The sequence below is a fragment of the Oenanthe melanoleuca genome, chromosome 24 (assembly GCF_029582105.1).
Source record: "Oenanthe melanoleuca isolate GR-GAL-2019-014 chromosome 24, OMel1.0, whole genome shotgun sequence".
In the NCBI taxonomy this organism is placed as follows: domain Eukaryota; kingdom Metazoa; phylum Chordata; class Aves; order Passeriformes; family Muscicapidae; genus Oenanthe; species Oenanthe melanoleuca.
Genome location: NC_079357.1, coordinates 5,715,850 through 5,725,925, shown reverse-complemented (window position 1 = coordinate 5,725,925; position 10,076 = coordinate 5,715,850). Strand labels below are relative to the sequence as shown.

At 57.0% G+C, this 10,076-nt stretch overlaps 1 protein-coding gene across 1 annotated transcript; it reads right to left on the bottom strand.

The window, feature by feature from the left end:
* Nucleotides 1-3,243: 3,243 nt before the first annotated feature.
* Nucleotides 3,244-10,034, bottom strand: LOC130262406 (sperm surface protein Sp17-like). Its single transcript, XM_056509499.1, has 6 exons — nt 9,791-10,034; nt 9,337-9,407; nt 9,181-9,203; nt 7,900-7,948; nt 5,732-5,851; nt 3,244-3,450 (listed from the first exon to the last, which is right to left on the bottom strand). The coding sequence occupies exons 1-6, from the start codon at nt 9,942-9,944 to the stop codon at nt 3,244-3,246; spliced, it is 624 nt and encodes a 207-aa protein (XP_056365474.1). The 5' UTR covers nt 9,945-10,034.
* Nucleotides 10,035-10,076: the final 42 nt, after the last annotated feature.

Here is a 10,076-nt window from a genome sequence, read left to right as displayed (position 1 = left end):
GCACCCTGCAGCCTGTGCCCTGTGCCTGTACCCTGCAGCCTGTGCCCTGCCTGTGCCCTGTGCCTGTGCCCTGTGCCTGCCTATACCCTGCAGCCTGTGCCTGCCTGTGCCCTGTGCCCTGTGCCTGCCTGTACCCTGCAGCCTGTGCCTGCCTGTGCCCTGCCTGTGCCCTGTGCCCTGTGCCTGCCTGTGCCCTGCAGCCTGTGCCTGCCTGTGCCCTGTGCCCTGTGCCCTGTGCCTGCTTGTGCCCTGTGCCCTGTGCCTGCCTGTGCCCTGCAGCCTGTGCCCTGCCTGTACCCTGTGCCTGCCTGTGCCCTGCAGCCTGTGCCCGCCTGTGCCTTGCCTGCACCTGTAGTGCTCTCTGTACCCTGTGCCCTGCCTGTACCCTGCAGCCTGTGCCCTGCCTGTACCCTGTGCCTGCCTGTGCCCTGCAGCCTGTGCCCGCCTCTGCCTTGCCTGCACCTGTAGTGCTCTCTGTACCCTGTGCCCTGCCTGTACCCTGTGCCCTGCCTGCACCCTTAGTGCTCTCTGTACCTTATGCCTGCCTGTACTCTTCACCCTGCACCCTATGCCCTGAGCCTTGCCTGTACCCTGTGCCCTGTCTGCACCTTTAGTCCTCTCTGCACCCTGTGCCCTCCTGAGCCCTTCACCCTGCACCCTGCCTGTACCCTGAACCCTCAGCCTTGTTTGTAGCCTGTGCCCTGTCTGCACCCTGTACCCTTTGCCCTGCCTGTACCCTGCACCCTGCACCCTGTGCCCTGCCTGCACCTTGAGCACTGTCTGCACCTGTGCCTTGCCTGCACCGGGGCCTTGCCTGCACCTGTGCCTTGGCTGCACCCTGCCAGTGCCCTGTCTGTACCTTATCTGCACTCTGCACCCTGCCTGTGCCCTACACCCTGCCTGCACCCTGCCTGCACCCTGCTCATGTGCTGCTGCTCCAGCCTGCACCCTCTCCATGCCTTCCCCCTGCCCACACCCTGCCCGTGCCCTACTTGCAGCCCGCCCACACTCTGCCTGCACCCTTGTCCTGCCTCCACTGCTGCCCACACTCTGCTCTCATCCAGCCCAGGAACCTGGGGGGGACCCCAGCCTGCACCCCCCTAGTCAGAGCACTGTGGCAGAAGGAGGGGAACCTGGCTCCCCTGCTGCCAACCTGCTTAGGCCCCCTAACAAGGCATCCCAAAGGAACCTCTGGGCCCTAAGCAGCTGCACAGCACCTCCACTTAACAGCTGCTTTCCCACTGCAGCCCTGTGGCATCCTTACTGCAGCCCCAGTGCAGCCCCTGTGCATCCTCACTCAATCCTCACTGCAGCCCCAGTGCAGCCCCTGTGCATCCTCACTCAATCCTCACTGCAGCCCCAGTGAATCCCCACTGCTTCCCCACTGCATCTTCAGTTCATTTGAACTGCATCCTCACTGAATCTCTGTTGCTTCCCCACTGCATGCCCAGTTCATCCCCACCACATCCTCACTGCATCCCCTTTGCAGCCCCACTGCAGTCTCACTGTTTCTGCATTGTCCCCACTGGATCTCCACAAAATCTCCACTGCATCCTCAGCTCATTCTCATCCCAGCCCCACTGAATTCCCTCTCCATGCTCATTGCATGCTCACTGCATCATCACTGAATCTCCAGTGCATTCTCACTGCATCCCCATTGCTTCCCCACCACATCTCAGTTCTGTTCCCACCGTACCCTCAGTTCATCCCCACTGTGTCCCAGCTGAGTTCCCGTTCCATCCCCTCTACACCCTCGGTTCTTCCCACTGCAGCCTTGTTGAGTCCCCACCGCATCCTCACTGCATCTTTCTCTTCCTCCGCACTGCATCCCCGCTTCAGTTCATCCCCACCGTCTCTTCACTAAATCCCCACTGCATTCCTCCTCCACCCTCACTGCACCCCAGTTCCATCCCAGTTCCATCCCAGTCTCATCCCAGCTGCATCTCCAGCAGCCCCGCCGCGCTCACGTGGCCGAGCCGGGAGCGCTCCCTCCCGCCGCTAACCCCGAGCCAGCCCCGCCGGTACCCGGGGCCGCCCCGCGCTCCGGCACCGGCTCGGCTCAGGGCACGGCCCGGGCACGGCGCAGCCACCACCCGGCCCCCAGTGCCACGCGGCCTCGGCACCGTGGGCGCTTTTTAAATTTACCTTTTCCTGCCAGGAGACTGTGACACAGGCTTTTAAAAATAGCATGTGCTGAGGCGAGGCGCTCAGGGTGGTGTTGCTAAGGGAGAGATTCAATCCAAATCTAGGGCTGCGCCTTCCCATCCTACTTCCCATCCTTCCCAACTACTACGGCGCGCACCCAAAATTAGGGCAAGGCAGGGGCTGCCTGCCTGTGTGTTTCCATCTCCTGGGAGGAAAAACCCCTTCTCCACCTTGAACCAGCGCGGGGAAGGTTGCTCCATCCCAAATCTGCACAGGGAGGATGCTCCATCCCAAAGCATCTTGGGGAAGGATGCTCCATCCCAAATCTGCACAGGGAAGGATGCTCCATCCCAAATCAGCTTGGGGAAGGACGCTCCATCCCAAATCTGCACAGGGAAGGATGCTCCATTCCAAATCTGCACAGGGAAGGATGCTCCATTCCAAATCTGCACAGGGAAGGATGCTCCATTCCAAAGCATCTTGGGGAAGGATGCTCCATCCCAAATCTGCGCAGGGAAGGATGCTCCATCCCAAATCTGCACAGGGAAGGATGCTCCATCCCAAATCAGCTTGGGGAAGGACGCTCCATCCCAAATCTGCACAGGGAAGGATGCTCCATTCCAAATCTGCACAGGGAAGGATGCTCCATTCCAAATCTGCACAGGGAAGGATGCTCCATCCCAAATCTGCACAGGGAAGGACGCTCCATCCCAAATCTGCACAGGGAAGGATGCTCCATCCCAAATCTGCACAGGGAAGGATGCTCCATCCCAAATCAACACAGGGAAGGACGCTCCATCTCAAATCTGCACAGGGAAGGATGCTCCATCCCAAATCAGCTTGGGGAAGGACGCTCCATCCCAAATCTGTGCAGGGAAGGATGCTCCATCCCAAATTAGCACAGGGAAGGATGCTCCATCTCAAATCTGCACAGGGAAGGATGCTCCATCCCAAATCAGCTTGGGGAAGGACGCTCCATCCCAAATCTGTGCAGGGAAGGATGCTCCATCCCAAATCAACACAGCAAAGGACACTCAGAGCAGGATCCTTACAGAAATGACCCGGTTCTGGGGGGACTCAGCGGGATTTGGGGTGTACCTAGTCGCCGTTGCGGAGGTCGCCGCCGCGGGTGCTGTTGGCGCACTCGGCGTCCTTGGTTTTCCGATCAATCTCACCCCCTTTGATCTTCTTGCGGGTCATATGGCCACGGAAACTGGCCTGGATCTTGGCAGCTGCCGCGTTGGCATCAGGATCGTCCAAAGGGATGTCCAGGATGTCCTCGTCCAGCTTTGTGCAGGCTCCCTCCTGATGGTGGACACGGCAGGGTTACAGCTGGTGGGACCGCAAACAGCACAGCCCCCTCCCCAAATAATCCGTTCAAGAAGGTCTTAAATCAGCCCCTGTTCTAAAAATTAGGGGGAGGGCTGCTAAAAATTAGGTTTACTCATTAAAAATTAGGCTCCTTTGCTAAAAATGAGAGGGTTTGCTAAGAATCAGGGTCTCTTGCAGGTGTCTTGGGGAAATGGCAACCAAAGCTGCAGGTTCCTGCTCATCCCTAAATCCCACCCAGGATCACACTGCTGCATCCAGCCAGGGTCATCATGCAGGGAGAGGAGAATCCATGGGAGCAGAGGAGGGGTTCTGGGGGATATTTTTGGCACAGGGCTGGGGTCATCCTGCACAAAATGAGCTGGTCATGCCTCAGTTTCTCCTTTCCTCGTAGCCTGTTGCATCCTTCTGCAGCCCTCCTCAGGGCTTTGGTTGAAAACACCAGGAAATTTCAGAAAGGAGTGATGCCAGAAGGGAGAAAAAGCCCTGCCAAGGACAAATCACCGTAACCCATTCCCCTCCTGCCACATCCAACCAGATCTGTTGGACTCAGCACCAAATTCAACAGGGAAAAAAAAAAAACAAAACCAAAAAAATTGGGAAAATGAAATGAGGTGGAAATGAGCTGGCATTGGATGATCCAGTGCTGGCAGCTGTGGGGGTGAAGCCTTTGTGCTGCCCCACGAGGACTTGAAAGGACTTAAAGGAGTTCTGGGGGGCTTTTTTGGAAGCTGTAGATTTGAGGGGGAGGAAGCTCATCCCATTGGAGCGTGCCATGATTCCACAAAGTTGCTCGGATTGTTTTACCATTGTGAAAGGTGAGGATGGGTCCAAGGTGGAAATGATATGTCCAGGGTGGAAATGTTATAGCCAGGGCTGGAAATCCTATAGCCAGGGGAGAAATCCTATAGCCAGGGAAAGGAAATCCTATATCTAGGAAAGAAAGCCTATATTCAGGAGAGAAATCCTATATATGTGGAGGTGGGGGAGAATAACCTATATCCAGGGGAGAAATCCTATATACAGGTGGGAGAAACCTATATCCAAGGGAGAAATACTATATCTGGAGAAGGGAATCCTAGAGTCATGAGAGAAAACCTATACATGGAGGGGTATATCCTATATCCAGGTGAGAAATCCTATATCCAAGAGAGAAATCCTATATTAGGAGAAAGGAAATCCTATATCCAGGGGAGAAATACCATATACAGGTGGAGGAAATCTATATATGCAGGGGCATTTCCTATATCCAGGAGAGAAATCCTATATTCAGGGAAGAAATCCTACATACAGGTGGCAGAAATCTATATCCAAGTTGAGAAATCATGTCTATAGCTAGGAAAAAACATATATTCAGGAGAAAAAAATCCTATATCCAGGGGAGACATCCGATATTCAGGGGAGAAAACCTATAAACGGGGGGCCATATCCTATATCAGCAGGAGAAATCCTACATCCAGTGGAAAAACATCATATCCATTGGGTGAAAACCTCTATGCAGCTGATGAAAACTTGTATCTAGGGGAGAAATCCTATATTCAGAAGGAGAAATCCTACATATCAGAGAAAAAGTCCTATTTATAGGGGAGAAATCCTATATCCAAGTCGAATAAATCCTATATCCAGGGTGGGCTTTGCCTCTCTGGAGGTGCCCAGGAGGAGAGATGGGGGCTTTTCCCTGTGCTGCTGTCTTAGCAGGAGGGGGGAAACGAGGGAAAAGTGGGGAAAGAGGAAAAAAAAAGGGGAAAAGGGAAGCAAAAGGGGGAAAGGGGAAGGAAAAGGGAAGGAAGAGGGGGAAAGGGGCAGGAAAAGTCAGGGGATCAGGGGGAAAGGGGAAAAGGATGTGGTTTTCTCCCCAAAACGGCTGGTGGCCAGGAGGGAGGGGAGTTCACCCTCGGTGTGGAGAGAACCCCAATTAAGCCCTTTATCCATACACAACGCCCCGATCCCACCTGTAGAGCAATTGTGGGGTGGGGGGAAGAAAAAGCTAAATAAAAGCTGGATTCGAGGACAGGGGGCTTTTCCTCAGTGGGCTGCGGGGCGCAGATGCTGTGGCCCCGGTGGGACGGATTCCGAACTGGTGTGGAGGCAGCAGTGGGGATTTGGGGGGTCGCGGAGTTGTTGAGCTCTTGGTGGGTGCAGCGCCCATCGCACCCCCCGCCCCCACCACCCCAAAGCCCCCGGCCGCCCCCGGCCCGGCGCAGCAGTAAGGATTGAAGGCAGGAGCGGTGCTGGGGGTCGGGGAAGGGGCACCTACGTTGCAGCAGTCCATGGCGGAGGGCGGGTGGGCGGCCAGCGGCGGGCAGGGGCTCCGGCAGGATCGCGCTTCCCCGGCGGCTCTCCCGGCGCAGGTGGCAAGTTGAGCGGAGCCGCTTGCCTACGTAATGCGCTTTCCTCCGGGCGAGCCTATCAGCCCGACACCCCTGCCAGGCTTTTGGGGGGGAAGGAGGGGTGCCTTATTTTTTTTCTCTCCCTCTCTCCTCTTTTTTTTTTTCCTTTTTTTTTTTTTTTTTAATTTTTTTTTTTTTTTCCCTCCTCCAATTTTATTTCGCAGCCTCCAACTCCCTCCTAACACTTAAAGGAGCCGGCAGCTCGCTTTGGAGTTTCGTGGAACACAACATCACATGCAGAGGATGCGAGCCAAGATGTGATGAGCCTTGCCTTCGGCGTGGAGAGTTTTTGGGGGGCAAAGCTACAGCAAGTGTGGATAATGGGTTCATTTTGGGGGGGTACATGACCCACAGTGATGCTGGGAGCAGGTTTTTCCCCACGGGCTGGTTTGCACGAGGGTAAAAAACCTTCTTGACCTACTTAGGACTTGGTCCTGAAGGAGGGTGAGGATGAGGATGAGGATGAAGATGGTGAGGAAGGGTGGGCATGGTGGGACACAGCGTCCCACCGAGCACCCGCAGAACCCCGGGGGTGATGTGCCCAGCTGCAGGCTCCAAGCAGAGGAGTGGGCTCCACTTCTGGGGTCTGGGGGTCCCTTCCCCGCTCATAGGAGCATCTGACCCCCCCACATTTGGGGTGTTCTCCAACCAGACCTGCAGTCCCCGCCACTTTCCCAGCCCTTGGTGCTCCCTGCAGACCCTGCTGCCACCCTGGACCGTGCCGAGCGCTGGGGCTGGCAGGGTGAGCTGGGGCACCCCGGGAAGCAGCGGGACCCCCAGGGCAATGCGGGGGGCCGCAGCCCACAGCCCCCCCATCGCCTGCCTCGCTCGCCTCTAATCCGGGTTTGGGAGTTGCTAAGCAACTGCACAAGTCGCCCGTGGGCTCGGCGCCGATGCTGCTCCAGCCAGCCCCCAAAACACAGCACGGCCCCCCCAAGGCGGGCACCAGCACCCCCCGACCCACCTGCACACTCGGGCCCCACTGGCTCTTCCTGGACAAGCTTGCTCACAAGGGTCATCTTGTCTGGGGGCCTGGTGGCACTGACCTTCCTCTTGCCACCACCACCATCATCATCTCCATTAGCATCCCAGTCCCACTGACATCACCATTTCTGGCACTGGAAGGGGCACTGTCCCCACTGCTGCCACCAGCCCTGTCCCCATCCCTGACCTCGTCCCCATCACCTCCGCCACATTCTCTCTCTGCCACTGTCTCTGTCCCCATCTCTATCACCTTCCCTGCCATGATCCCCATCCCACTTCTTGTCCCTATCCTCTTCATAATGCCAATCCCTGCCCCATTCCCAGTTTCAACACCATCATCTCTGTCCCTGTCCCTGTCTCCATCCCCATCCCCACTCACATCCCTGGCCCTGTCCCTGCTGTACCACCATCCTTGTCCCCATTCCCATCCCATCTCCATCTCTTTCTCCAAGGCCACTCCTGCTGGGTGCAGGTGGTGGCACCTCCTGTCCCCTGACACCTCAGCTCCCCAGGACACCCACACACCCTGCTCCCCATCCCACTCCACCCCACCCCAGGCACATCCCACCACTGCCACCTCCCTCCTATTTCACCCACACTTGGAGGTTGATGGGGGTCACCCTGCCCCAGCACCAGCCAGGCACCCAAATTCACCCCTGGGAAATGCTCCCAAGCATCCCTCAAATTCCCCTGGGAGCCACTGGCACCCATCTCTCCCCACTGGAGCCACTTTTCCACCGTCACTTCTTCCCACCAGCACACCAAGATGGGGGGGGATGGGAATAGCTCTGCTCCAGAAAACCCTGCTCCAGCTTCCAGGAGAAGCCTTGGCAGCTCTGCTGGGATTTTTGATGGGAAGAGATCCTTTTTCCTGGATGTTAGACCCTCAGATCCATCACTGCCTGCTCCAACGGGAGAAGACCGGGTGTTTTGGGCGAGTTAAGCACGAAGGGGTTTTGGGGTGATTCATCTGTCATGGATCTGAGAAGTTAGCCCCCAAATTAGGATTAGTCCCTCAATTAGCCCCCAAAATCTGCTCCATCCGTGGCACCCAGGTCCTGGCAGAGCCGCTGAGTGCCGCCGTCTCCCGCAGGCTGCGGCTGCGGAGGAGGGACGCGAAATGCCAGAACATTTCTAATCATTAATGGCGCGTTTGAGCTTGTTCCAGGCTCTGCATTTTTCCTCCCTGGACCCCTTCATCTGGATGCTGCTTTTTCAGGTGCTCCAGCACCTCCAAAATTCGAATTCAGAGGAAACAACTCAGATTTTGGAAGGGGAGAACGGGAAGTGCAGCTGGTGAGACCTGCTGAGAACATCCCGCCGTCGTGGTTTGAGATGGTGGCACCGAGGTGCTAAAAAATCCTTTTAAAAAAGGGAAAAAATCCTTAAAAGAAAAGGGAATTGGATGCTGGAAGGGTGCCCTGGGCGGGCAGTGTTGCCGGCTGCCGAAGCAGGAGCCGGCAGCCGGCGAGGCGGTGCTGGAGGGGGGGTCAAGGCGTAGCTGGTTGGCATCAGCCCCGGCACGGGGTCCCCGCCAGCTTTTTTTTTTTCCCCATCCCTCCTTCCTGTTTTTCCCAGGGGAGCCGCTGTCATGCCCCATGCCGTGGGCGAGCACCACATATGGCGATGGAAAACAGGAAAGAGGGGGTAAAAACGGGGTGAGCGTGGATGGGGGGGCTCAGTCCTCTCCAAAAATAGAGCAGCCGGCTTCGACACAAACCCCACTTTTTGGGGGGGACTTTGAAATCGCTCTGTGTGGGAAAATATGTATTTCACAGGTAGGAATGGGATGGGGGGCCCTTGTGTGCACCCCAAAATTCCATGGAGGTATCTCAGTGTATGGAGTGAAGTAGGAGAAGTGCAATGTCACATCATTCCTTCATACTGGGATGTTATGAAGTTTCTTCCAACCTCCAGGGATGCAGGGGCCTAAATATAGAGGCTAAAAATATCATCCCGTGCTCAGCTCAGCCCCAAACCCAGGATTTTTCGGGGAGAAATCTCAGGTGATCGGCGCTAATAACGGCAAGGACCTCGTTAATGAAATTCCTCATTAAAACAGCACCTCAGGGGCGAGATGGGAGTGCAGCACCTGCCCACGGGAAAAGGGCAGGAGCCAGGGGAGCACCAAGAGGTTTTTTTTAGTTTTGGGGTTGGATGGTGGGAAATGGGGGATTTGGGGCAAGTGCTGCAGCTGCATCTCCGGAGAGGTGAACCAGTTCATGAAGGTTATAAGGACGTGCTCCCCTTCGGCTCCTCTCCACGCATTTTGGGGCAGAATCACGGTGATCCAGAGCTGTGTGTGCTGCCTGCTTCCCCTGGTGCTGCCTACTTCCCCTCTGTGTCCTTGGCCTCCTTCAGGGGGAGGAAAGAAGAAAATTAGGATGATGTGGCACAAAGGTGGCAGGGACAGGGTGGGAGCAGGGAGCCAGTGCAGCTCTTGGCACCTCAGACTCTCTGGAGGGGCCTGGAGTGGAGGGCAGCCTACCTGGGAAGGGGGCCAGGTGCGATGGTCATCCTCCAGCATGGCTCCCCACGCCACCGGGTCAATGCCACCAGCTGGGGAAGGAGGAGGCTCGATGGCACATGCAATGGGCACCTGGTACCATGGGTGATGGGCACATGGGACAGGCACAACACCCTGGGTGATGGCACAATTGGTCCACCAATAGGTGGTGGACATTTGGGACACCATAGATGGTGGACAATGGGACAGGCACAAAGCCATGGGCAACGGGCACAAGGGACAGGTTTGATGGCCTGGGTGATGGGCACAGAGGAGAGGCCTGATGCTGCGTATGGTGGGCACAGGGGCAGGACTGACACTGTGCAAGGGACACATGGGGCAAGCCTGATACCCTGGTGATGGTCAACAGAGCAGGCAATGCAGCATGGGGCAGGGGATGGCAGTGTGGGCGTGGGTGCTGGGCAAGGCCACTCACCCTCTCTCTGCTCCAGCAGCTTTTGGAAGTGCTGAGCTGCAAAGGCCACCACGTTGGTGGGCTGCTCCCGCAGCACTTCCCGCGCCAGCCCCTCCAGCAGGTTCCGGAAGCCGGCGGGCACCCTCATGCTGGTGTTGGAGGCGGCGATGGACATGGTCGCTTCTCCCGGACTCTCTGCAGCGGCACAGCCCGGGATTAACCACAGCCCTCAGTCCCCGGTGCCACCGGGCAGCGCCGGGACTCGAACCCTCAGTCTATGGGGGGGCCAGAGCCGCCGCTAGGGGGC

Coding starts and splice junctions, on each gene's coding strand:
- LOC130262406 (XM_056509499.1), bottom strand. CDS start 9,944: ATGTCCATCGCCGCCTCCAACACCAGCATGAGGGTGCCCGCCGGCTTC. Junction 9,408..9,790: donor GCTGCTGGAGCAGAGAGAGG/GTGAGTGGCCTT, acceptor CTCCTTCCCCAG/CTGGTGGCATTGACCCGGTG. Junction 7,949..9,180: donor GCCAAGGACACAGAGGGGAA/GTAGGCAGCACC, acceptor CCTCCTCCGCAG/CCGCAGCCTGCGGGAGACGG.